Here is a 27,996-nt window from a genome sequence, read left to right on the forward strand (position 1 = left end):
AAAATCTGTAATTAAAATAGTTACTTATGAAAATGTTAGTGATTACAAAGGTGGTTACACCTGAATATTTTCTGTAAAAAGCTAGGATATGTTGAACAATATTAATTTTTGATGTGTAGAAAGCCTCCTGCCATGCTCTTGTTTGAAATTGCAGTGCTATTTTTTGAATTTGCATAAATGTTTGAATATGCAGGTTAACCCTGCCTGCATGGTTTTAAATGATTAACAGTTGAAAACATTCATTGGAAATTTAGAAAAGTATTCAAATGTAATCAGTTACATTAATAAAATAATTTAAATAGTACTACTATTTAAATAGTAGTACTATTACATTTTAAATAGGGTAACTTCTAATCTGTAACCTATTACATTACCAAAGTAACCTTCTCAATACTGTGCACATGTCTTGCCAGCTGTGAGCCATTTCTGATCCTAGTGACCAATGAAACTATTTATCCGAAGTTGAAGGATGAGCACTCAATAACACTTGATCATGGTTATAGTACATTTATTGTCCATTAAAATGATTTTTCACACACACACATAGAAGTAGAAACATGGAGTTCCATCTCCCAAGATCAACTAATCCAGTTTCAACAGACACAACACACAACTAATTGTCACCCAGCTCGAGAGTTTTTTTAGAGTCAGGTAAAACCAGTCAAGTCTTTCACAGTCTGAGACTTCATGTTACTGTATGTTCACTTTTGCAAATGAGCTGCCCTTCAAGCTCTAGATCAGACTTGCATTGAACTGTTACAGTATTTTTGTCTAAATAGAAACTTCTATGCTTTCTTGTTTAGAAAAGGCAAATGGATTTTGAAAAACAATGAAGATTAATTAAGTTTAAACCGTAATAGAAATCCCAGATAGAAGAAAGGAAATCACTAGCTCTAACTTCATTCTCACCTATTCTGACTGAGTGAACCACTTGTCTCATTTCATGCACAATTTACTAGCAGTCTTTCTTATTTACAAAAAGGCCTCACTGTGGTCATGCTATGCAGTCAGAAAATACACACTTTGGAGTAACAGGTCCAGTATTTGAGGAAAGCTGTCTAGTGTGATACAACTATTTACAGAGGGAAGATCAATCTTTGGATTTGCATTAAGTAATGTGCAGTTACATTTTTGTATATTCAAGCACTTGACTCATTAAATAGAATGTTAGTCTATTTAACCTATTTATCAATCCATATTGGTTTTCTAAGTTACATTATAATAATTTTGCTATGCATAACATATAAATAAAATCAATTACATATTTGGTCAAAATGTCCTTATTGCACATGCAAAGCAAATCAAATGATCACCTCTGAACAGATCTATTTCTCACACCAGATCCTTCATGCCCCGTATTTCATAAGATAAATATTCACTGCTTCTCTCTGTCCAGATATCAATGGCAGGACGCATTACGTAACACCACAGAAGAAGAGCAAATTAATGCAATACGTATTTACAGTATTTAACAGGTTAATTTTTACAAAGAATTAAATGACAATGTTAACCAACTCCAAGTGAAACAAATTCAAACAAACAAAGTGAAGCATTTGGTTCTGAAAAGCGAGCAAACAAAAACTTTTATGGCTTGTATGGCATGGGATTCCTGCTAAATAATCTTCACAGAGCGAAGTCTTGAGGCTGTTCCTCCGCAAACATCTAGTTTCCGTTAAACAACCAGTGTTTTTGGTGGCAGTTGTTCACGGCAGTGCCGTTGACAAACGAGCACTACCGCCCAAAAGCTATTCTCAAAGAATTCAGTCACGCGCAAGTTAGCTATTAAGATTTATCAAACTTTGATACATTTAACCATAAATTATCTGTATCACGTGCACTCACATATAAATCAACAACATGACTCAAAGACACTTCCTTATAATTAGGCAAGAAAAATAAATAGTAAATCACCACAAAAAAAAATATTATTCACAAATGGCTTTTTTGTTACAAACATGTTTTCCTTCTTTCAGTAATACAAAAAAATGTAAACAGTATGAAATAAACAATAAAAAACCCTGAATGTATATTAACTCAAAAATGAAGCGAAACAAGGTCTGCCTGGTGTTCCTAAGTAAGCATGTGTGTGTTAGACCATGTCCGTCTCTTTGTCTCCGGATCTGAAGTGGATGACAAGGGCTTTTGTTGGACACCTATTTAGTAGCCAGAGGGTTGTCTGGGGTGGTTGGGGTCACGACTTCTTTGTAAAAGCTCTCAATCTGGTCTTTGTACATCTTCACGACCACTGGCCTCTTGAGCTTCATCGTGGGCCCTGTGATTGAGAGAGTTTAAACCGTTAAACAAACAGCCCATGTATATCTTAATCAATTAATTACAAAGAAACTCACCCAGTTCTCCTCCAGGGATAGAGAAATCTTGATCCAACACGGTCCATTTCTGGATGCGCTGGGCATTGGAGGTGGCTTTTTCATTGACGCGGGTGATGGCGTCTTGAATAGCTGCGTTTACGGCGCGGTCACGGCCACCGGCGATCTCGCTGACTCGAGTGGCGCTGCTGCCTAGTTTATGACACAACTCCACCGCCTCAGGGGTCAGTTCATCTTCAGGAGTGCCCGTTTCGCTGTTTACCTGACACTGAGAGCAAGAGAGAAGAGTTGTCAATGTTTTTTCCAATGGTAAGCTAATTGTATATTAGATCAAATGCATGTTATCCAACAGTTTCCCCATTTATATTTAGATAAGACTAAATTAGGCAACTAACATCACACTCCAGTGATGCTTAAGTGTTCTTCCTGGTTTTCAGGGGGATGCTGTGTGGTTGCTAAGTTGTTCTGACTGCTTTTTAATCATGTTCCTTTGCGGTTGCCAGGGTTTCTCTGATCTGGTCTTTAGATATGACCCAGTTCCCTTATTCAATGCAAGTCTGTGGGATTTTGTTCCCCGTATAATTGTCCACCAGGTAAAAATACTACATCAAATGTATTAGAAAAGTAATATAACACCCGTGCTTAACAAACTACATGATTTGAGACATCATACTGCGGGACAAGTTACATGCTTAAGTTTATAACTCAGGGTTTGTTTTAAGTATGAGCAATAAAGAATAAAAGAATAATAAAAAATATTATTATTATAATACTGTATATATTATACTACTAATAATGTGATGCTAGTAATACTTGCCTTAACAAACACCACATTATAGTAACACTTCAATTTACAACACAAAAAGTATTACCACTAGGGGGCGTAGTGATTCCAAGAAAAAAGCATGGAACTTGTAATTACACATTATGTCCACTGGTAGGCAGTAGCTTTTAAGTTTATGGAAGCCGTTTGATAACATTTGAGAATTTATCACTTAAACATACTGATATGACCTGATTAGAGCATAGTAAAAATGTATAGTCATTCGTGTGTCTTTACAATCAGCATCTCTGTAACCTTACACAACCCAACTTTTAGGGGGAGACGTTCAGAGTAGATTTACAGCATTCAGTTTGTGAAGAACATGATAGACAAATTATACAAGGAAGGCATTAAAAATGAATCACTAATTTTGAATAATAAAAACTTTTAAACATCTGTTTAAGTTAAACATCTGACAAAATGTCACTCATCACACACACACACACACACACACACACACACACACACACACACACACACACACACACACACACACACACACACACACACACACACACACACACACACACACACACACACACACACACACACACACACACACACACACACACACACACACACACACACACACACACACACACACACACACACACACACACACACACACACACACACACACACACACACACACACACACACACACACACACACACACACACACACACACCTTAATGGTGAGCAGCATGGAGAGGAACTTTCTCTTGTCTCCAATAAGCATGGCATTGCTGATGAGTGGAATGGCCTCTTTAACGGCGTCCTCAATGGGCACAGGGGGAATATTTTCACCTCCAGCTGTGATGATCAGTTCTAGAATAAAAACAGAAACTTCATTACATGCACCACACTAAATCTCATTGAAATACTTTATGTGGCCACTCTGTAACATCTTATGAAATGAAATTCATAAATTTCAGCTGTTTTAGTTCCAGTGAGTAAGGGTGTGTTCACACTTGGTAGGTTTGCTCTTTGCTCTGTTAGTGCGGTTCATTTGAATAAATGTGAACGCTGCCATCCGAATCCTGGAGCACACCAAACAAGCGGACCGAGACCCACCTTTCCATTTTCAAGCCAATTCCGTTGCGGTTGAATTAAATATGATCGCAACATGGACCAAAGACATTTAAACGAACCAAAAACAGGAAGTGATGTCACAAGATGCGACCATAAAAAGGACAGAATGCACAAGCAAATTTGTTTTTTCTCATCATAGATGTTCGGTTGCCCATTACAGATCTTTGTTTGTGTGCAACGGAGGAACACCTAGTGCTATTTTGACTTCTATACACATTCTATAAGCTCTTTGTGAGTTCTCAGCTGGTAAAATACCATCTTATGTACGCACATACAATGCGTTAAGTTCCATCAGTAAGCGGTAAGTTTGTTTGTATTTTTAGGATCGGTGTTAAAAAATATCAGTGTGAAAGCTAAGCAAACCAGGACTAAATTTATCCTTTTCTATTTTTGGTCCGGAGCAAAAGGACCAATAGAAATGATCCTGGTAACTTTGGTGAGGATCAAAGAGGAAGCACAGAATCGGTTTTCAACTGACCGTCAAACACATTACCTTTAATGCGGCCGGTGATGAACAGGAAGTCTTTCTGGTCGTGTTTGCCGAGGTCTCCCGAGTGCAGCCAGCCATCAGTATCTAGAGCCTCTACTGTTTTATCAGGCATGTTCAGGTATCCCATGAACACATGACGACCCCAGAAACAAATCTCTCCATTCCCATCGTCATCGGGTCTGCAGATCTTTGTCTTACAGCCTGGAATCACCTTTCCACAGCTGAGAAGGAAATGCAAATGAGAAATATACTAAAAGGTAAAGCTTAAGTGACTAAAAATGACTCACTTCAGCTGAAAAAAATCCAGGTGTCAGTACCTGGTGAGTCTGAAGGCGTCAGGCAGTGAGATGGTGTGCGGTCCAGAGCTCTCACTCATGCCGTAGAGTTCAAAGAGAGGAATGTCCAGACTGAGGAAAAACTCCAGCGTGTCTTTGGTTATGGGAGCCGCTCCGGTGTAGCACCTCGTACAGCGATCCAGACCCAGTGCCTTCCGAACCTTCCGGAACACCAGACGCTTCGCCAACCGATAGTTCAGTGGCTTTGTGGACAGGTTGCCATTACTGAAGACACAAGTCAATTCCTCTCAGTTAATACAGAGCCTAGTTTTTTCACTGTTTAAAATGTCAACAAAACTGGTTAAAGTGCCCTTTTTTTCTTGTTTGTACCTTTTTTTCTGCTCAAGTCAACTAAGTTGGGGTCCAAAAATCTGAGACCACTTCTCACATTACTTTTTTCTAATTTAATACAATTTGTTTCAATAGAAATGATATTAGCAGAATAACAGTTTGAGTAAAACGTTGTAAACAATGTTAACATATTTTATTAATATTAAGAACTATTAAGTGCTCTATAATGTCTTTATTTTAAATGTTTCAAATCCCTAAAACTGTTATAGACTTTTATTCCCAGATTTTCCATAAAGAGGCCTTATTTTACTCTTGTGGCATTATTGCGATTAATTAACTTAATTGGGGTCCAAAAGTCTGAGACCACTTCTATTTTGCATTTTTATAATTTAATACAATTGGTTTCAAGTCAAATGATATTAGCAGAATAACAGTTTGAGTGAAAAGATAACTTGAATTTTTTTATTTATTAGTATTTGTTTTTTCTTTAAGGAAATCTGACATCACAAATGTTATTCTTATTATAAATAAATGTTTTATTTTAATAATTAATTACTACTCTTAAAAAGCATAAATTGCTCAATGTTTCTTTATTTTAAATGTTTCAAATTCCTACAGCCAGGTTTAAAATAGACTTTGAATCCCAGATTTTCAATTTGGTCTCAGACTTGGATCCTAATGTAAATTACTGATATTTCAAATGAGTGTCATGGGTGAACGTGTGTTTCTAGCTTCTTTTTGAGTATATAAGTGTGTATGTACATACAGTTCCATTTTGTTGAGGTTTGTCTGCAGGCCCACATCTTTTGCCCAAGACGCCACCTTCCGGCGCACAGTGGACGATTTGGCTCCGATCGACTTCATCTTTTCCTGCATCTTCTCCCACACTCGCGGGACACCCATGAACGCAGTAGGGCGTATCTCACGTAGGGTGTTGGCCAGAGTACCCTGGGACATGCAATGACTTCTATTATTACATGTGCAAGCGAGGTTTGCCAAAGGGTTCATGTTCATGTGTGTGCATGCCGACATCAGCTGACACACCCAGGGTTATGTCAGGTGACATGAGCAGGTATGTCAGGTCAGTTTCTGGCCCTGTTCTTAAATAAATGACCCTATTATAAAACTGCGGTGCTATTGGGACCCATTGAGGCACTACAGGTAACACATGCTCAGCTTCTAGAGATCACAGGGGAAACGTATGCATCTGTTTTAATAAAATATCAGAGGCCTGTTTTCTGAAAAGGGATGAAAATTAAACACTTCTGAACATCACAAATACCTTTCTGTGTGTGAGAGCTGCATGACTAAGAATTTATGAATTATGTTTCATCGAAAGGATCAGTGAAAAAGCTCTTTAAAGGGATTATACAGTTAGTTTAAACTTAACAAGATTGTCTTTGGAAGGATCTTCTCTTATGTACACAAAACAGAGGGATTAGGGGAAGAAAACAAAAAGTGCCTTTACTCACATGTACACTACCTTTTTTAAAGTTTGAGATCGTTAAAATCTTTTAACGTTTTTGAAGGTCTCTTATGCTCACCAAGGGTGCATTTATTTAATGCAAAATACATTAAAATGTAATAATATTTCACAATACAACCGTTTTAAAGAATCTTTTTCTGCTTTAATATATTTTAAAATGTAATTTTTTCCCATGATGGTAAATCAGAATTTTCAGCATCATTACTCCAGTCTTCAGTGTCACATGATCCTTCAGAAATCCTTCTAATATGCTGATTCATTGCTCAAAAAAAATTCTTGTTATTATCAATAGCTACGTATACATGCAAAACTTTTGTTTCAATCGGACTGAATTCATTACGATTAATGAATCCGAACGTAGTGTTTACATGAACACTAAACATGTGATCGGGTTGATGTGCGCGTTCATGTCAAATCAGGATACATTTTTTCTGACATACGCACACTGCAAGAATATACAGAGTTTCCTGCTCCTTGTGGATAATAACCATTGGCTCTTTATTTGTTTTAAACAGCAGACTTAATATTTATCAATTACTGGTCATAATTTGGAGACAATGAGCATATGGACCGCTGTGCCGTCGTCTGTGGATGAGAATCCGAAACTAATACTGGAGGGACGTTGTCCTGCTCCACTTCACAGACGCTGAGTGAAAGGAGAATTATAGGATGATGGGACACTTATTTATATGATACTTTATTCAACAGAAAGAACAGCTCGTTCTGCGCATCATTACACTATTTCAACGTCATTGCACATGTGCAGTCCTTACAGTTTCGGTTTTCAATCCGATCAAGTGTTTACATGTCTTCTTGATCGGATTAGAAAAGGAATAAACCACCCCTTTCTATGCGATCGAAAATTAATTCGGATCGAGCGGTCAATCCGATTACTAACGGATTATTTGGTTGCACGTAAACGTAGCCAGTGTTGAAAACAGTTATGCTTCTTAATATTTTTGTGGAAATCGTGACATTTTTTCAGGATTCTTTGATAAATTGCAACAGATTTTTTTAAAAATTAAAATAAATAAAAAAAATTGTAACAAATGTCTTGGGTCACTTTATCAAATTAATGCATCCTTGCTAAATAAAACTTTCACTTTCTTAAAAAAAAAAACACAGGAAGTTTTTTTTTGCACTAGCATGGCAAATGAATAGCAAAGGATGTGTAATTTGAATACTAACCTTTAGCGCATCAGGCTGTGCAAAGTACGCAACTCCTCCTGCTACCATGGGAAGCCAGATGTCAATCATCTGTGCAGCAATATGGCTGAGTGGAAGGTAGCTCACGACCACTTCCTGTGACTTATCTGCATCTGTAAGACTCACATCTCGGGCTGTTGCAAATGCTGTCCATGTCAGCTACAGGAGAAGAGAGAGAGAGAGAGAGAGAGAACATTTCAGTATTAAGAATGACTGGTGACTCATCGTACTATACATCACAGGTAAACCCTCATTTTAAAGTTTGTTTTTGTTACAATTTGTATTTCACTGGGATTTAGTGTGGTTGCTAAAGTCACAAATGTCATATTGTGAATGTTTCGGCTTTAACTTACGTTGTCGTGACTAAGCATTACTCCCTTTGGCTGGCCTGTGGTTCCGGATGTGTAGATCAGTGTGCAGCACTGATTGGGTTTCTGGGAGCTGATGACATCATCGAGTTGAGCGTCAGGCTCGTCGCGGCCCAGCTCCATAAACTCCGCCCACTATGTGTATCAGATATTTACATAGCAAATGTCAGATTCCAATTAGTAAAGGAGTGGGATTAGAAAGAATGATTATGTTCTGAGAACTGAATTGAAAATATTTGACTAATCAAATGTACCGTGAAGAGATTGTGCCTTTTCTCTTTCAGCTCATCTTTGTACTGGATAATGGCTTTTAGGTGGGGTAATTTGTCCTGGACCTGAAATGAAACACACACACACAGAGTATAAGAGATCATCAGGAAAAATCTTATAGAAGATGGAGGAACTGAGTATGATTTTAATGAACTGAGTGTGACTGATCTGGCTCCTGATCAGTCTCAGGATCTGAGAACTGTGACCAGAAATAACCAGGTAAATGTTTAGTATTTTTAGTATAATAAATTGTGAGAATTTGAACCTTTAGGAATAGCACACTATCCTTTAAGGTTTTGGGGTCAGTACATTCAAACATTCTTTTTATACTTATATTCAGGTAGATGTATAAAATCATTTAAAAGTGACAGTTAAGACTGTTATATTGTTTCACAAAATGTCCATTTCTTATTCTTTTAAACATTTTATTCATCAAAGAATAATAATAAATGTTTTTTGAGCACCAAATCAGCATATTAGAATGATTTCTGAAGGATCATGCGACACACTGAAGACTAAAGTAATGGCTGCTGAATAAATTATATTTTCAAATGTATAACATATACACACACACATATATATATATATATATATATATATATATATATATATATATATATATATATATATATATATATATATATATATATATATATATAAAAAGGTTATTTAAAAATTATATTTGCATTGTATTAAAATTTCACAATGCCTTGGTAAGCATAACCTTTTGAATAGTAGTGTAGGTAAAAGTTCTTATTAGTTAATTTAGAAAAGTAAATGGGTCGGGTACTCTCATTACCTGTAAGATCTTCTGCAGCTGCTTGTGGTTTTCCACCACAAGGATGTTGGCCTGGCAATTCTCCGCCACATACTGGCACGCTTCAGGGGAGTTGGTGGTGTAGATGCCCACAGCAAAACCCCTGCCAATGACATACAGAATCCCTCAACAAACATCATGAACTCTGTTATTGATGTAACCAAATGGAGAGCAGTTCAGCAACAGGAAACACCTTCAAACATAAACAACATTCACAGTTACTTGTGTTCTGACTCCACCTATATGTTTACAGACCCAGACAAGATTCAAGTGATACTGTTTAACAAATGCAGGTTGTGCCTTTAGCCATCTGTCTTCACTAAAGTCATAAAGGCAACTGGGCAGTTTAAAGCACCTCAGAGCCACTATTTGACTTAAAGCTTTGTTTGGGACAAACACTGGCAGTGTGCTGATGATATGTAATCGACAATGACCTGTATGAACCTGGAGTTAGCATGACAGCAGCATTTGTATATGGTTATGGTTGATTTGAAGACTTTGAAAAAGTGTAAAACATCTCACAATAAATACTTACCCAGCTAAAATAGCCCCGATGTCAGCAATAAACCACTCGGCTGAGTTGAACCCGAGGATACCGACGCCGTGGTACCGCTCCAGACCGAGCTGTGTACATATACACACAGTTAGCACATGTTCATAAACACATTTCAAAGCAGAATCATATTGTTTGTATATAAAAGATGAAGACTCCTGTCTTATGATTTGTTTGAGGCGTTGCTCATAAGAATTCCCAGAAGTCCCACATGGGAAGATTTGACATGTTCTTTTTTATCTCTATGTTTAAGATCTTCACTAGTTCAGTACCTCCAAAATGTCATCCAACTCTTAAACAAAGTTCTTGCAACAGGACATTAGAGATAAACAATTTGTGAACCAGTTTAACAAAATCATTAATAAGATTCAAAATAATAATTTTTTTTGAGTCAGACAAAGTGCATTATATTAAAAATACAAAAGTCGTGTCAGCCAAATATTGCACTCATGTCAAGCCATCTAATACCTCTTTTGTGAAGTCTTTCTTTTGTGTTTATGCTCCCTAGCGTACACGCAAATCAATCTGAATCTCTCCCACAGGGTTTGAGTTGGACAAATTATACTCATTTTGAGTAGCACAATAAACAAAACCATGGAAATCTGCCCACATCGGCCACCAAGCATGACGTCCTGTTCCCCACAGGGAGAACGTGACCAGTTGGGAGTTGAACCTCATCCCAAGATAAGGGCATGGAAAAACTGAAGACGATAAACAAAAGCCTCCTGCTGCAGAGAGAAACTACTCAGGTACTGCGGCCAATAGTCCTCAAGCTGCACAACAACTAAAATCCAGCTCTGAGTGGGTTGTGCAGAATTCAAGAACATGTCGATGTCATATTACACCCCAAAAGAGAAAGACAAAAATTCAAAATTATATATTTTGAATAAATGAAATAAGGCCCTTTTTTAGAACACTCATCCTAATCCTTATTACTTTGATGGGAATTAAATAAATACAATTCTGATTACCGTAATGGAAAGAATATTTATATTATTTAAATTGTAATTATATTTAGAGAAGTTTTTAAAATGATAGTATTTGTTGTACTGCCATACATTTGTGCTGAATTTGCACAAGATGCCTTATATTACAGTGCACTAATTGCATGCACTTTCACCCTGAGGTAACCTGAGGTCAAATGCTTTACTCGAGGACAAAACAATGATTACCTGAGGACTTTCTGTGATCTTAATAACAGTTTCACCTGTTTATATGCGTTTATACGTTCTTAAGTGTTTGTTATCAGGCATCTCTTACATAAAAATGTTCCTCTTATCAGAAACATTACAGTGTCATTTCAGATAACAGTGTAATGCTGTACGGTCGTGATCTCAACAGCAACAAGAAGACAATGAAAATGACTAGAGTTACTAAATTGCTAAGCAATAAACAGTCATAGGTTAAATCTGTTATGCTAACTAGGTGCTTGACTCAAACAATGGCAAACTCAGGGCAAACTAATACATTGCTAAAAAAATAAGCCAATGAAAATGTTGGAAGAGTAAAAATGCAAACTGTATGCCCATCTTTGCAAAGCCTCAGTCTCACAAATAAAGATATTAAACCCTCAACAATACTCAAGAGTTTAAAGGGAGTTAACGGCCCTCACCTTGAGGAAGCTCTTGGCAGCAGTGCGGCAAGACTTGTAGTACTCGCTGTAGGTCATGGTTTTCCACTGCTCTCCCTCTTTCCAGCCCAGAGCGTTGTAGTTGCCGAAGCGCTGGACAGTAGAGGTGAACATCTGGTTCACAGTCATGGCGGGTTCAGCCTCAGGGCCGGACTCACCCATTCTGAGCTTCACCTCTCCATCCCTGCATGTGGTCCAGAACTCTGTGCCCTTAGCGGGCAAAGACAGGGAGTCGGGTCGAGGGGTGGCACCTACAAAGTGGACAGCTATTTATAGTCTCTGATCATTATTAATTCTGAACGGTGTAGTATGATGATAATTTAAATAATACATTTGTAACCAGACAACCTCTATTAAATAGTTTTGTAGCAGTAACATGGAATCAGGTGGTACTTTGAGATATAACATGATAATGCCATGGTGCTTTTTGGTATTTTTAAATTAGCAAATTCTGTTTTAGTCTCTGCTGTAGTCACAGTTTTTATGTTGTGTGTTTCTGTGTGGTCTTCATTTGCGTAAAACACAAAATAATTTTTACCCGCAGCGTCTGTTTTAAATCAAATGGCTCAGCAACACCCTATCAGGACATTTACTCAAACACTCTTTCGCCTCAGCATGAGAGGCCCATCCATCAATAGTATCTAATACACACTGGCCCAGAGTTTCTGTTGAGGTTTTAGTAGCAGAGCACAGAATCATTTACAGCTTTAAACCATAAAGCAAACTGCAGGTGTCATATCAGTATGCAGGCAGTGACCAGCCTCATTTTCATAATAACTTCACAACTGTTTTTGTGAACATCTCAATTTAAAGATGCAGTGGGTCATTTTATCACATCCAACCAGAATTGCAATCTGTTCGTTACTTTGTTTCACCATTGGCAATGGTTTGGGGCATTTTTGTCTGAACAGTGACAGATGGGGTAGTGTTTGGGAACCTTGCTTGGAAACAATTCTTGCTTTTGTCGCTAATGGTGCAGAAATTACACATGGCAAGAAATCATTTGCAAGATAGCTGAAAATAATATCAAGAGGAATTTATCTTGACTGATTTCGGCAGCTGTGCATGAAAGGGGAAGAAAGCAGCCACACACATTATACCACGTCCTGTGCAGTGTAAACCCATAACACAACTATACGCTGACCATACATTCTGCAAACAGTTCTAAATGAAAAACAAAGCCATCACAGCAGCTTGATCAGTAAATCCAGAGTCATCCGACATGAACTGTTTAACCTTTATAAACAAACTCATTTGGGACTGTGAAACTGCATTATAATTCCCATAAAATGACTGTAATCCTGCTGCATGTCTAAAGGAAAGGGAAGTTAGTTTTGCATAGGGACAGCAGCTTCCTTTTCAAGCACTTCCTCTCACATAGTACTCAATGGTCCTAGTGATCTCAAGTTCTTGAAAAAATTAAGTTACGTAAGAGTTTTCATGATGAAAACACTAAGGAACATTGAGGTCCGAGTTGTGGGTAAGTGCAAGTTGTGGGTTAGTGCTCCGGCCAGCTTTTCATCACTCTGTGCTTTATCTGTGTAATGCAGAACTGAATGCACACATGGCGGATTTGGGGCCTCAGATGTTTATGACATGTGTTCAAAATGGCGATTATGGTAACATATGCCTCTTACAGCGAGAGTAAGCGATGTATGTTTGTTTGTATAATAGTGAGAACATGTTCTAGACTTTTCATCCAAGTGTTTGTGAGTTTAAAGTGATTTGCGAGTGTTAGTAAAACAGCAAGAGTGTGTAATCTCACCTGATTCTGCCTGCACACTCTGTTCAGCTTTGGTGTTTGGTTGCTCTTCTCTGGCACATGCGGACTCTTCCTCTGATGACTCACTGTGAAGAAACCAAATAATGACTTTTCCAGACAAGCAGCATTCTCTAGCTGAAATGCTCTCATCATTCTCTCTGACACACATGAGTATCACTTTACATTACTTAGGCCAACATTTTTTGCAAAATTCAGCTTTGCCATCACAGGAATAACTTACATTTTAAAATATATTAAAATAGAGAATAGTTATTTTAAATTGTAAAAATAATAATACAAATATTACTATTTTTATTGGATCAAATAAATGCAGCCTTGGTGAGTATAAAAAACTTATTTCAAAAAAATCTTACTGACCCAATCTTTTGAATGGTAGTGTAAAAAACATTGATGTTGCTGAGTCTACTTTGACTTATGCAAACACATATTTGGTTCCTACTGTACTGTATCTGAAGAGGATCAATCATAAAGAACATAAAAAGTGTGTACTCAACTTATGATGTAACGAATCTTTATTTGATTTATTAATGTGATTCATAAAGATGAATTGTATCTTTATTATATAAACCTGGCATAGCAGACATCCACTGGTAGTTTCTTTATATAATGAAACTCCTACATAACTTCATTCTCACTTTACAAACGAACCTATCATGAATAATTCGTCAAAATTGTACATAGCCTATAAATAACCCATGTGAATTTAGCCGCAGACCTGACCTAGAATAGATGCATGTTAAGTTTATGTGAACATGACACAGAAAAAATGAAAAGACACTGACTTTGCTGTAGACTCGGCGATGGCATCTTCCAGGGAGGCGAGACTGTCTGCTGTTCCACAGGACTGGAGGAGGCTTGCGTCCCCTGGATGGTCCATCACTAAGGCTGTGGACATGGCCGTAGGTTCACATGCAGTCACTAATGTGAATAGACACAGTGTTAAAAGGAGCACTCAAACTATTTTTTTATTGCCTAATGTAAATATCTAGAGAGCAGGACGGCAATTTAATGGCATATAAAATGCTTTTTTGGGGGTGGGGGGGGGGGGGGGGGGTGGGGGGTGCAGATGTTCCCACTCAGAACACCCACTTTACAAGTATTTTATCCTTCTGGCCGCAGGTATAGGTTACCGATGTGTAGGAAGGCCAAGTTTAGTAAGAGTTTTGTTCCTGTATCTATACAAGCTCTAACTACATAGGAAATCAGCCTTTGATACGTCAGGTATGCTCTCTAGTTTTTTTTTTTTTGTAGATGTTTATATGTTGACGTTCTTAATATGTTATACATGTGTGTTTGTATTGTGTACGCATCTATGCTTGAAACAAATTTCCTCTTGAGGACAAATAAATCATCATCATCATCATGTTGCATAAACAACATCTGCAAAGTTGCAACGCTCAAAGTTCAAAGCAAAGGAAGATATTTGCTTTTAAAGAAATCATTTTTAAAGGATGACAACAAATGCCTGGTAGGGACTACACAACATTCCTCCCGGGTAAGTGACATCACTGACCCTAAAATTTACATAAAACCCGGCCCCGGGAAGACGCAGTCTACACATGTAGTGGAGCACATTTGTGCATCTGCTCAAGCTGTCGCATCCGTCTGATTTTATAGATTATCATGACAGAATATGCTAATTGAAGATAGTTTAGACATTAAAGATAATAGAAATTTTAGTGCATGCCTGCATGAGGTAGAATCTGCTAACACACACACACACACACACACACACACGAGCTGTTGAAGCACCGCCCTCTGTGCCGGGAGCAGCAGCTCATTTGGATTTAAAGGGACACACACAAAAAAAATCTTTTTTACTGACCCTCAAAAAGGGACAATTTTAACATGCTGTAAAAAATGATCTGAGGGCATTTTGAGCTAAAAATTCACCTACACACTCTGGGGACAACAGAGGATTATTCTACATATTGTAAAAAGAGCCATTATACCACCCCTTTAAGATGGATTTATTGGTGACCTGCTTAAAAGTGTGTGTGGACATAATACAAGTGGACACTACTTATTTTGGGCTATACTACTCAACAGACATACATCACATTCACAATGTATTAAAGATCAAATGAAAACTTACAACCAACTATGAATGAATAGGACGAAAAGTTGAGTGAAAGCCTAAATTTAAAACAAAACGCCTCAAGTAAGCATGAGACAGTCACATGGCCAAACAAAAAACAAAATGATCTAAACTAAACAGACATGAGCCTTTTCTTCAGTAAGCAAATTCCCCTTCAGTTTTTTCCGACACTAAATCACTATACAGATTTTTTCCCCCTTTAATCAAAGAAGATCATTCACTATTATATAAAGCTTTGGGAACAAGTTATCCCAAAGTTTCCCTTCACCTAATATACATCCTTTTATAATAACCCTGAATAAAAAGTCTATTGAAAACCATAAAAAGGTCGATTGCTAAAGCAGTTGACCACATTATTCCAAAAAATATCCTAACATGGCCACTGCGGACTGCACAGAAAGGGTATCATTGCCAAGAAAAGGAAACGCATCACTATGTCCAGAAAAATATTGCTGCCCACCCTTATATTATCTTCTGCCCTCTCCATTCCAAAGCCTGACCTCTGCACCTTTCGAGCGGCATGTTGTTTTTACACGCCGCTGCCATAAAAACACATGCCAGTGATGCTCCCGCCCCTCTGTAATGATGAGAACAATCAGAAATGGCCAGCGGATAGAAAAACAGGGCTTAGAGTCTGAAATAAACCCAGGGAGTGAAAAACAAACCGGGTGCTATTCATCAGCCTCGTGCTTCATGACCTTTTGGTTTTAGTTTTCATCGATGAGATTGCATTAGGAAAACATTAGGGTTATTATGAGCAACACTTCCACAAAAAGTACCATGCTGGTATATGGTACAGTATCAGAAATCAACACCATGCTACTTTGAAACATACGAATTCATGAACCACAGGGTTTTATAATAAACTGTTAAAAAGTCCATTTCTCTAACTAAAATGATAATAAAACAGCTTAACGTATTAATAAATTATTGCCCTATTAAACTACTTCATAACAAATGTGTTTACATAAATAATACAATATAGGATACATACACACACATATACATACATGCATATATATATATATATATATATATATATATATATATACACGCCAAAGTAATCAACTGAAACTGTCTGCACCACAATATAAATAGAGTTATAGAGACAATGACTTTTATATTTTCAATCAATCAATGCTGTATGATTTCTGACAATCTGTGTATTCTGTCAAGATTAACTGGAGCGTCTCAACAATGTAAACCAACAGTTTGTGTTCTGTATGTGTAGGACAAGATCGATCTAAAAATCACCAAGATAAGTAACTAAAACTACACTGAAACTAAATAAAAACTCAAAATAATAACAGAAAAAACACTTTAAGAACTAAATATTTAAATATTTGAATTTATTGTACTATTTAAATGTAAATACAGTGGTATTTTTTGAAAAAACAGAGTGCCATGTCCAAAAAAGACATTGTCAGTGGACAAAATTGCTCATTTGTCTTTTCCTCAGATAGTAGAATGATTTAACCTCCTCTCTCCCCCCTTTTTCAATCCATTCACCTTGGTAACTTCCCTCCCAGCAGAGCCATCCTCATCCGCCCCCAGCGGGCACCATGGCATGAGCTCCACACAGACACACACCAGCCACAACGAACTCCCAGCATGCACTCAATGATGCAGATGCAAATCCTCGTCTTGGCTGACGTCAGCTCGCCTGATAACAAACTCCCTTGTCTGGACACTGAAGGCATGGTAGGAAAATATGAATTTGGATGGGTTTGTTTGAGATTTATGAGCCATGCGAGTTTGCATCTCATTGGTGGTTTGACTGATGTTCGCTTGTTGCGTGTCTTGTAGCTGGTGGGTGAAGCTGAAACCAATCAGCATCTCAGAACATTCAAAAGATTCCCAAAATACATTAGGAACTAGTTTTGCCTTCAATCTGGCATTTTCAAACAAGCAACCTTTAAAAACCCACATTTCAAAAGCTCGAATACTGTCAAGTAGTTTCATTACCTAGAAATACACATCATCATTCTGCACATTTCAGTTTATCCTCACTCTTCATCCCTTTATCTCATCTAATCAGCCATCTGCTGTCATGTGATCAGTCCAAAGCTGTGAATTGGTGATCATGGCCATTTTCACTCAGCAGCAATATACTGCATTTATAGCGCTAACTACACTTCAAATGTGACACAAAAAAAAAACGAAAGAGTCATGGAGTGGAAGAAGAGTGATGTTTTCTTCCTGATGACTAATATATCAGCTGATGTTGTTTGTTGAAATTTCATCCTTCGCTTAATGACTATCAAAATGTCTATATATAACTCTCAAAAACACCAGCAAGATCTTCTTTGGGTCTCTGGTGGTTTCCAGTAGTCCTATATTTTCCACTCTGGCACTGCCGAGGGACTTTCTGAATTGTCCTGGTAATTTCGCATCAGGAAGGGATCTACACTATTGCAGTACATTTATTGTATTTTGATCAAACAAATGCAGCCTTGGTGAGCATAAGAGACCGTTAAAAACATTTAAAAGACCTTTGAAGTGTGGTGTATGAGTTCCGCATCTTCCTTCCACAAATTGAAAATCCCAAAAAACTTAATGAATGATTAACTCATATTATCATGTTGGTTGATTATGACAACTTCTTGATTTATTATTAATAATTATATTTTTGACTTTAATCATGTAATTGCTCAGGGACAAATCCTCAGCTCAGACCCATTTTATAATAATAATTACGGCAATAACCACATTTTTTCTAAAATCATAAACACCTCACATATCGGTAAGCTCATTTTCAATTTTCACTTTTTCAGACACAATCACAGCTATCAATTTGAGGAGTGTGTGAGAGGCGTCTGCCATGCAGAATGATGGGAGAATATGAGCATAGATGAGGATAGATGTCCCAAAACCCTGTGTGTACACAAGGGCTGTGCAAATCCTGTCGACCACACCTCGAACACCTCAAACATCCTGTAATTTACTGCTGATGCTTCTGCCATGATGTCCAAGCCTGCATTAACACAGGACTCAACAGGAGGACGGGAGAGGTGGGGTTTCCACACAGCTGATATTGGCAGCAATTGTCGGCTACGCTCTGAGCCCCCACCCGAAAATTACCATCTGTAAGCCGGCACAGAGGGCTGGAATGATGCAGAGGATACTTTAAGTTTCCAATGCCCATTTTCTCATTAAAATGAGAAGTGTGTGATAAATGCCAAAACCGAAACTGTATCTTTCATATGCAAAAATCATCTCACCAGACATGAATGGGGCCACGCCTCTAATTTCATATAATTCACATCCATTAGGATCTAAACACATCAAATAATAATAATCACACACACACACAGATCTGTTGCTTTAGAAACTAACTCCCAGTGTTTAGGGGTGCGATTAAACATCTTTACTAACTCCAAGTGCAATAAAACCATTATTTTACATATAGAAAAAACAAAAATGGAAACTTACAGTGCATCTTTACAGGCTGTAAAATGCTGCGCTGTCTTTGGATTTTCTGTATCAGAAGCTGAAATGACTATTTCTTCGGTTTCCTTATCGTCTGACTCCAAAATGATGGCTGTTTCCTTACGCCCTACAACTGTGCATGTAGCACATTCATTTTCAAACAGAGCTTTCCACTCCTCTGTAACCACACCCTCAACGGCACCATTACGGTATCCTCAACCCCCCTTACCTCTTCCTCATGCTCTGATTGGCTGAAATCTCTCACACCACAAAACTCATCCCCCATATATGGAAATACCAGCCCACTGAAGACAAGGGGGAGGGGCTATATAACCCACACACCACTCTCACTCTCATACATACAAACCAACGCTGAAGCTATGAGGTTACTACAGTGCAACTTTGAGTATGATACATCAGCTTACAAAAGCCAGAACAGCTGCACTGACATCATTTTACAAACTCATAGCCCACAAACGCACATCTGTCCCATTTACACGCTGCCATAATAATGCCAATATTGTGCTGCTGAGCATCTGCATACGTGGATCTGAAAGAGTGCTTGAGCTTTCTTCTCCAATTTACCGTCTTTGTCGCATGAGCACACACGTGACACAAGTGCAGCTGACCTGCTAAAGCTCATCTCATCTAACCAAAGAAACCAAAACCAAAATTATATGGAACGACTTGCAAGAAAAAGTCGGCTAAAATGAGCTGTTCTTGTAGCCTAAATGACAAAAAAAGCACTACACAAATGTGTACATGCTGTGTAAGTCTTGTAGGGGGATCAAAAAAGGAACATAATTATGTAAGAATAAACCTGAAGCTGCCTTTGACAAATTTAGTTGGCAACCATCACAAATGACTATACCTCTAAAGGTATGTGACTGACAGCTCGTTCCTGTATTTCTGGTTTGTTTCTTTAAAGCTAATGAGTTGTAGGATGCCATTTCTGTGAAGCAAGTAAAAAAGTAAGGCTCTGCCATTGACACATAAACTGGAATCTCTTTGTAGTGGGGAAATTTTGGTCATTTCAGAGATGATCTGCTTCAATTACATTTTTAATAATCAAGGTTGCATTAAATGGATCAAAATTGACAGTTACTTTATTTAATCAAATAAATGCACCCTTGGTGAGCGCAAGCGACTTCTTTCAAAAACTTTGAACGGTAGTGTCACCTCACTGTGAAAATATGATAAATATATGTGAAGATCAGCCTTCTGACCCCAAAGGTTAGTGCAAGTTAAGCACAGGCATGTCGAAACTGCACATATATCCCTAGTTCTACATCTTAACTTTAGAACTACTAACCAGGGAAGCAATGTTTACTCTAGAAATGTCTCAGAGGTTTATGGTCATGAATGTAATTTGGCTGTAAAAAAATAAATAAAATAAAAATTACAGAACGATATGCACAAAACTACAGAAACATCCTTGCGAGTTCTTGAGTTAAAGGATTAGTTCACTTTTTAAAAAACTTTTGCTGATAATTTACTCACCCCCATGTCATCCAAGATGTCCATTTCTTTCTTTCTTCAGTCGAAAAGAAATTAAGGTTTTTGATGAAAACATTCTAGGATTTTTCTCCATATAATGGACTTCACTGGGTACCAAACGGTCCAACGTCCAAATTACAGTTTCAGTGCAGCTTCAAATGGCTTTAAACAACACCAGACGATGCATAAGGGTCTTATCTTGCGAAAAGATCGGTCATTTCAAAAATAAATAAAAAAGTTTAAGTTTTATAAGCACAAATGCTCATCTTGCTCTGTTCTGTGATGCACGTTCGTGACTCTCCTGTTCGAACTCGTTCATCAAAATGAACAAATCTTTTTTGAGTCATTTCGTTCATTTTGTTCGTTGAATGAACGAAATGACTCGAAAAAAGATTTGTTCATTTTGATGAACGAGTTCGCGACAAGGTCGGTGAGGATGGGAAAAATCTTACATTTCTGTGCAAACTTTGCCCGCCGATATAATAATTGCTGTCTGTAGTTCTATATGGGCTGTGGCAATAATTTAGAAAAATAAAAGCTCGCAGCAACATATGAAAAAAAACAACTATGAACTAGTAAAAAATGTTAAAGTATGAACTATGAACTGAACTAGTTCATTTTAAAATTTGTGAACTGAACTTTGAACTAGTTCATGTAGAAAGTGAACTTTCCCAACACTGCCAGGCTCAAACTGTGAAAGAATGGTTGGGAGGGAGCACGGAGAATCATTTTCACACATTAATTGGCACCTCAGAGTCCAGACCTTAAATTCATTGAAAGTCTTTGGGATGTGTTGGATTAGACTTTATAGAGTGCTTGACTCTTGCATTGTCAATACAAGATCTTGACCAACAATTGAAGCACTTCTGGATGGAAATAACATCACAAAATGTTATTTCCATCAAGAGGTGGATCAATTAGGGTTATAAGAACTGTTGCCATACATATAACATCCTATAAACATAATCACTGCAATAATGATCCAACCATGACTCTTTAAATCCATAATAATTTGCCTATTTAAATCCAAACAGCAACTTTTTTTGGCCAGGTGTCCAGGTGTCCCTGGACATTGTTAAAAGCAGACAGACCTAAACTCGAAGTGTTTCAAAAGCGGCATGGGGAGAATACTGGCTTCTCTACACGACCGGCTTTGAAATAACACCATCAGATTGAGGTGCAAAAATCAACCAACACATATGCTGAATGAACGAACAATTTTTTTTTTGCACTTTCTTTCTTTTTTTTTTTTAATTGAACTTTCAATTTTTTTTACAGAATTCAACAGCAAGTTCTTGACACATTTCTTTTACACATTTCCACATTGTGCAAGTATATATATATATATATATAAAACAGTAATTGAAAAAAAAAAAGGCTGTTTTAAAATGGAAGTTTTTCTTGCATTGTCAATACAAGATCTTGACCAAACAATTGAAGCACCTCTGGATGGAAATAACATCACAAAATGTTATTTCCATCAAGAGGTGCATTAATTAGGGTTATAAGAACTGTTGCCAAAATGGAAGTTCCAATCATGGCGCCCAAGAAAACCAGGGCAAAACAGATTAAGGCTGACATCAAAAACCAAAGGCTTAGCCTTCCTGATGCCAAACGCAAAGCTATCAAACCGCCAAGCCTGGAAAACTATTGTATACAACTTTCGTGATCCAGTGGCACCCACAGCATTGGACAAATCTCGTCCAAACGTTTGCTAAGGGACTGAGTGAGAGTGAGTGAGACGAGTCCTTTTTTTGATCACATTTGACCTACAAGTATTAAAAAGCTTTTAAAAAAGGTAATGTGAAAACATCTGGCTAGAAAGTCTTAACTTGTGTATTACAATTAAGTAGACATTTAATGTGAAGTCATGCCATATTGGTTGATGTAATACAACTTTTTCTTTAAGCCTGAATTTTGGGTCTATATCCCATGACACATTTCCCAGTTTCACTTAGAGGAACAGGACATTTTCCTTCAGCACACATGAACAGGAAAAGCACAGTTTCCTTTGAAACAGGAAAGCAATTTGACATCACTGTCCCTCCATGCAAATTAAGGCACAAGACATTGTCAAATATGTATATTAAAATGGACATTTCTTTCACTAAGGTTACTAAGCAATTTGTTTAATAAAGATAATTTTGTCAATAAATCTGAACCAGCTGTTAGGCTACTGTTTGAATATGTTATGCACACACATTTCCAAAATTAGTGCTTTCAGACGCTGATAACACTACCGACCATATGGTTTATTATCCAGTGTTTACCAATCTAGAACACTCAAGGACAATATTTCTGTTGACTCATTACAAACCTCAATTTTTTAAATTCTGAATTTATACAATATTTCGCCATTTAACTTACACTTGAACGTCTTCCTCAAAATCTTGCAATTTCAGGGTATGCAAGTACCTGAACATGATGAATTATGGGATATGCTTAGCCTCACATGTGGTATTAAGAGATTGTGTGGATTAAGTGTGCATTAAAGGCACTGAGGTTTGGTAATTTTTTGACATGGGAGAGTCTTGCACACTTACTTCCTGTCACATGCACGTGCTCAAGTGAGACCGCAAGAGTATTGGGACAGGCCCTTTGTCATTGGGAACAATCAAAATCCCCACTGCACTGAGCCATATGAGTCAGACCCTCAAACACCAAGGAAACTACCTGAAGTTCAGTCGTGAGATCACGTGGCCTATCACTCTAAATGCAGTGGGTCATTTCACTCATAACGACATACTAATCCACGATCTTATCATTTGACTTAAAACCCTGTTAGGTGAGAACTCTTCCCTGGAAGCTTTGCTTACGACGCAAACATGTCTACCTAGTGTAAATAATTCAGATGTACTCTGAAATGACACACTGGGGTGATGATGATGCTGATGTTGCTCCTCTCCACCATAGCCAGACCATCGACCAGCCAATGATGGCGTGGCTCTTGAATACCATGCGATCACGTGACCGTATGACCGAACATATCCGATCCTCATCGCTGCCTCCGATGCAGAAAAGCATCTGGCCCACATCAGAGGTGTCAATTCCAGGGGTCAGAAAAGTAAAAGTCCTGCCATGTGTTTATTCCACCCATTAATTCAGCCAGCTGATTTCACTAATTAGTTCTATATCCTGGCTGAAAAACGGTGCTAATTAGCAAATCCAGGTGATTGGAACAAAATACTGAGGAGGAATTTTACTTTCTGAACCTGGACTTGACACCTCTGCGCCACATTAATCATCAACGCAGAGTGTGTACAAACCTATCGAGGTATTAATAGGTTAATAGGTGCTGTTGGTAGGCGTACAAGGCAATTAAAAAAAGAGAGAATTGTAATTTTGACTCAAGTCAATTTGTTATTAAAAGGTCGCTGAAAGCTGCATGGTGAAAGTTTTTCTTTTATATCTTTATATGTTGCAAAAGCTTGCTACGAAACCAACTGAACCAAGTGGTAATGGAATCAAGTGGTAGTGGTTCACCCTTGAGTAGCGTTACCTGAGCAACCGGAATGTCTTGTTTTGTAGCTAATTAGCCGGCTATTGTAAACATAGGTAGCTCGAGGATGGATCTCACAGATTTAATTGCATGATTTGCATCACTAAAATAACATTCACAGATACATTCTCATAGAGATTTGTAATGTTGTACTCACCGTTTGTTTATTAAATCAGTAACTTACGTCCAAGTGTTGAGGTTGTCACTGCAAGTTTTTTTTTTTTAAATTTAGATTCAAAGATAGATTTGAAGTCGGTTGTAAATCGTGGTGAGAGAGGAAGATAAGGCACGGTGATGTGTCTGTGTCTCTTTCTGTGTGTGAGAGTGTCACAGAAACCCCACGTCAGTTGACATTATGAAGCTCACGCCTGCTCATAAACTCAATAGTAGTGAACGCGCGGCAATTATCTATAGTCAGATTTGCGCGCGCCCGCGTCCCCGTCACTTCCCTCAAAGCTCTCACGCGCCATCTGGCGTTCACTAGGGCTGCAGAGAATGTTGGGATAATTCTCTTTTACTGTCTGGATAATTCAAGCATGATCTTTCCTGACACTGTTGTCTCCTTGGTAACCAGGTACACTAACTAAAACGTTATTAGCGGCAAAATTGTGGTGAAAATTACGGCAAACCTATGAAATAAAATTCATACAATACCCATTAAAACAGTTTATTTCACTCTTTGTTAAAGATTCATAATTTGACTTGTCCAATTAATTCTGAATAAAGTATCTGAATAGCGCCAAAACTAAATGTCATGGTGCAGCGTTTTTAAGACATTTTTAATTTATCTTTTATATAACAAAACAGAACAAAAAAAAACATCTCTATATAAAGTACTGAAAGTTTATTAAACAAGAATATTAAAACAAGCATTAACTAAAATGCAATAAATTCAAATAACCTATTTTTAGAAAGGCATATTAATTTTATAATTTCTGCCAAAAATGTGCAGTAGACTGCCAAGAGAGGCGTTTTAAACAAAACTCGTTTGTGAATTTTGTTTATTTCCAAGATGATAACAACACCATTCACTAAATTAAACATATAGCGAGGTGATATGACAACAACGCAGCATTATAGCCTACTGTTTAAAATTATTTATTGTCGAATGTTTAAACTACTTTACATATACAGTACCTGTCAAAAGTCTGGAAAACATTCATTTTTTTAAATGTTTTTAAGTCTCTTATGCTCACCAACACTTAATTTATTTAATCAAAAATATTTGTGATATTGCGAAATATTATAAATTAAAATAACTGTTTTCTATTTAAATATGTATATTTAAAAATGTAATGAAAAGCTGAATTTTCAGCATCATTACTCCAGTCTTCAGTGTCACACTATCCTTCATAAATCATTCTAATATATAATATATAATATGCTGAGATTTGGTGCTCAAGAAACATTATTATTATCACATTCTTATCAATGTTGAAAACAGTTGTGCTGCTTAACCTTTTTATGGAGATGGTGATAATTTTTTTATTATTTGATGACACTTTTGATTAACTTAATGCATCCTCTCTTTCTCTCTCATAAATCTTACCACAAAGAGATTCAAGAACAGTTTTTCCCCAGAGCCATAACCATCATGAATTCTAATATGTACCGATCCCACTCTGCCACACACGCACACACACACACACACACACACACACACACACACACACACACACACACACACACACACACACACACACACACACACACACACATTTCTATTCTATTTTGTGTTTGAATGATAATAAATGCAACCTTGGAGAGTATGACACTTCTTTCAAAAAAAATCTTTCAAAATGTTCATGTTTTCAAACTCTTGACAGGTACTGTGTAGTTTTAAAATAGTTGGCATTATATGTTCGCTTGTATCTCCTCCCGATTAGGATAAGTGTATTTGTTTTACGGTGATATACTGCCACTAAGCGGTGATTGTTGGGATCCGTGCTAGTCTCACTGACATCATAGACAGTTATAATAAAATAACGTAGAAACCATTTAAGTGTTAACGTTTATATATTGTACTACAATTTACAGAGATGAATTGTTTAGATATCACATTGTAAATGTAGTATTATTTGTATTAGAATAGGTTATGTATAGACTAGCCAAGCTTTGAATTTGTTTGTTTTTTTCAACTGTAATTTGGTAACTCATGCGGAAAGACATGTAACCAAAGAACCTGGCCATTTTATCACCTTTATCTAGGCGTTAGCGCGGTAAATGGACAGGTTTTTGGCGGAGAAAGCAGAGCCGAGGCGCGTCAGTACGCCGCTCGCCGCGGGAATCAAACATCAACCGCTCGAGACGAGAGAGTTGAGGCGAAAGTAGAATGAGGAGGGGCTTGAGGTTGGCTCCTCCCCCTCGCGCTTTTTAGCCCTTGACGTATGAAGAGGACGGTAGCAACAGTTGCCTCGAGACCCCCGCTCGCCATAGTGACTGTAGTCGTGGAGACAGTTACTTACCAACGGGAGCAACACTCAGCAACAGCAGCAGCAGCAACTGGAGGAGAGAGAGAGGGGGAAAAGAACAGTAAAGCCAGGGCAGATCTAAGCAAAAGTCTGAGGTGAATATATTTTTACTGCCTAGAGAGATCGAAATGAATTGAATGTAAATTTAACGGACCCTGGAGGTTGAGTAATGTACATCTCGACGTGTTTTCACGCCCTGATCTCCCTCGCTGTCTATTAGAGTCACATTAGCACGCTAGTTGGTTAGCTCATCTGCTTTGCCAACTTTAGTCAGTTTGTTTGGAGGTCGGTTTAACTAATAGCGGAGAAATCCAAGTGAGCTGTTTGTACTCTGAATGCCATTCATGCGGGTTATTACGTCTGTAAGATTAATATGCTTTATATATACACGAGTAAGTCACGAGCTAACCGGCTAACCAATTAACGTTACACAACTAGGTAAACTTTCTTTAAAAGCTGGAAGTGTTTTAATAACAGCTAGATCTGTTACTGGAGCAACTTAGCCGCTTTGTTCCGCCGTTGCTTTTCTTCAAGAATCGCTTAAATTCTCGTTGAAGTGCGTGAGTTGATTCGAAGAGACTGACGTGGACCTGCCTGGTTCCGTGTGATGAACGAGTCCAGGTTAAATGTATTTAGTTTGAACCGAAAGCTCGCAAAAATGATACATGCCGTTTTTAGTCCTGTCATGTTTTTTGGGGCTTGAAGCTTCAGGTTCGGACGCATCAACAGGTTGCTAAAGTCAGGATAGCGGTGCCCGATAAAAGTGATGCAGCATTTCTGATTGTACGAGCGTCATTGGCAATAATTATTTGCTTTACAAAAAAGTATTCAAGTTTTATGTTTATTTAGATTATTGAATGTAAATATATTTACGTAATTTTGAAGGGAAATGCCATCGTTCAAATCGTATTCTCTTACCTGAGCTAAAATGTTCTGCAGGCTGTTGGAAAAGGGTCGGTCGATGACGTTTTTTGTCATTAAAGTGAAGGGAAGTAGTAAAAAAAAAAAAAAAAAAAAAATATATATATATATATATATATATATATATATATATATATATATATATATATATATATGTGTATATATATATGTCCACTAAATCAACCCTCATTTGACAACAAAATGAGTCTTGTTAGGGTAGTCAGCGTGCAGTCATTTTACTGTGCTGTCATGACTCATGAGACAAGAAAATCATAAATCACAGAGGAGCCCTTTAGACCCTTATGGCCTTTGCAAAGATCATTACATTAAAAATTTCGTCCAGGCAAAAGCATAGGTTCGATCAAATACAGTAACACTATGAAAACCTCTTGATGTTCATAAAATTTCAAAAATATATATTTTTTACCATAAAAATATGTTTGAAAAATTAATCTTTTTTCTATTTTAGGGTGCAAAAAGGGGTTTTAATTGCATTTACTTAATGGGTTGAAAACTTGGCATGCTTGAAGTCTTTAACACACACACAAAAATGCTATTAATTTATCAATTAATGTATTTTTAAATCTATGAAACTAAAATTAATACAAAA

At 37.4% G+C, this 27,996-nt stretch overlaps 2 protein-coding genes across 7 annotated transcripts in view; one reads left to right on the forward strand and one right to left on the reverse strand.

Annotated features, from left to right (window-relative positions):
* Window positions 1–491: 491 nt before the first annotated feature.
* acsbg2 (acyl-CoA synthetase bubblegum family member 2) lies at window positions 492–24,385 on the reverse strand. 3 transcript variants are annotated; one of them, XM_077224317.1, is made up of 15 exons: window positions 24,152–24,385; window positions 14,254–14,389; window positions 13,454–13,536; window positions 11,671–11,939; window positions 10,041–10,129; window positions 9,488–9,608; window positions 8,673–8,753; window positions 8,404–8,553; window positions 8,033–8,209; window positions 6,125–6,306; window positions 5,050–5,292; window positions 4,736–4,953; window positions 3,839–3,978; window positions 2,349–2,595; window positions 492–2,272 (listed from the first exon to the last, which is right to left on the reverse strand). In XM_077224317.1, exons 2-15 carry the CDS (start codon window positions 14,364–14,366, stop codon window positions 2,154–2,156), a joined length of 2,232 nt encoding a protein of 743 aa, XP_077080432.1. In that variant the 5' UTR covers window positions 14,367–14,389; window positions 24,152–24,385; the 3' UTR covers window positions 492–2,153. The 3 variants fall into 3 exon arrangements, with proteins under 3 accessions (XP_077080432.1, XP_077080431.1, XP_077080433.1); XM_077224316.1 differs by lacking the exon at window positions 24,152–24,385 and adding an exon at window positions 19,002–19,209; XM_077224318.1 differs by lacking the exon at window positions 24,152–24,385 and adding an exon at window positions 19,002–19,198 and having other exon boundaries at window positions 14,254–14,356.
* A 1,849-nt stretch (window positions 24,386–26,234) lies between these two features.
* rfx2 (regulatory factor X, 2 (influences HLA class II expression)) overlaps window positions 26,235–27,996 on the forward strand; it is a 46,100-nt gene continuing 44,338 nt past the window's right edge. The window contains exon 1 of one of the 4 annotated variants that reach the window (XM_077224319.1): window positions 26,235–26,560. The gene's annotated coding sequence lies outside the window, so the exon portion shown is untranslated. The remainder of the gene's footprint in view (window positions 26,561–27,996) is intronic. The other 3 variants (XM_077224321.1, XM_077224320.1, XM_077224323.1) reach the window with 3 other exon arrangements.

This window comes from Siphateles boraxobius, unplaced genomic scaffold, assembly GCF_051911475.1.
Source record: "Siphateles boraxobius isolate OS27281-9 unplaced genomic scaffold, OSU_SipBor_1 9, whole genome shotgun sequence".
NCBI lineage: Eukaryota > Metazoa > Chordata > Actinopteri > Cypriniformes > Leuciscidae > Siphateles > Siphateles boraxobius.

What these genes read in the sequence shown, in the direction of transcription:
- acsbg2 (XM_077224316.1), bottom strand. An exon ending in ATCGGGGCTATTTTAGCTGG is followed by an intron (nt 9,609 to 10,040) that starts GTAAGTATTTAT and finishes TGTCATTGGCAG; the next exon opens with GGGTTTTGCTGTGGGCATCT. An exon ending in CACAGCCTGATGCGCTAAAG is followed by an intron (nt 6,307 to 8,032) that starts GTTAGTATTCAA and finishes TGCATGTCCCAG; the next exon opens with GGTACTCTGGCCAACACCCT.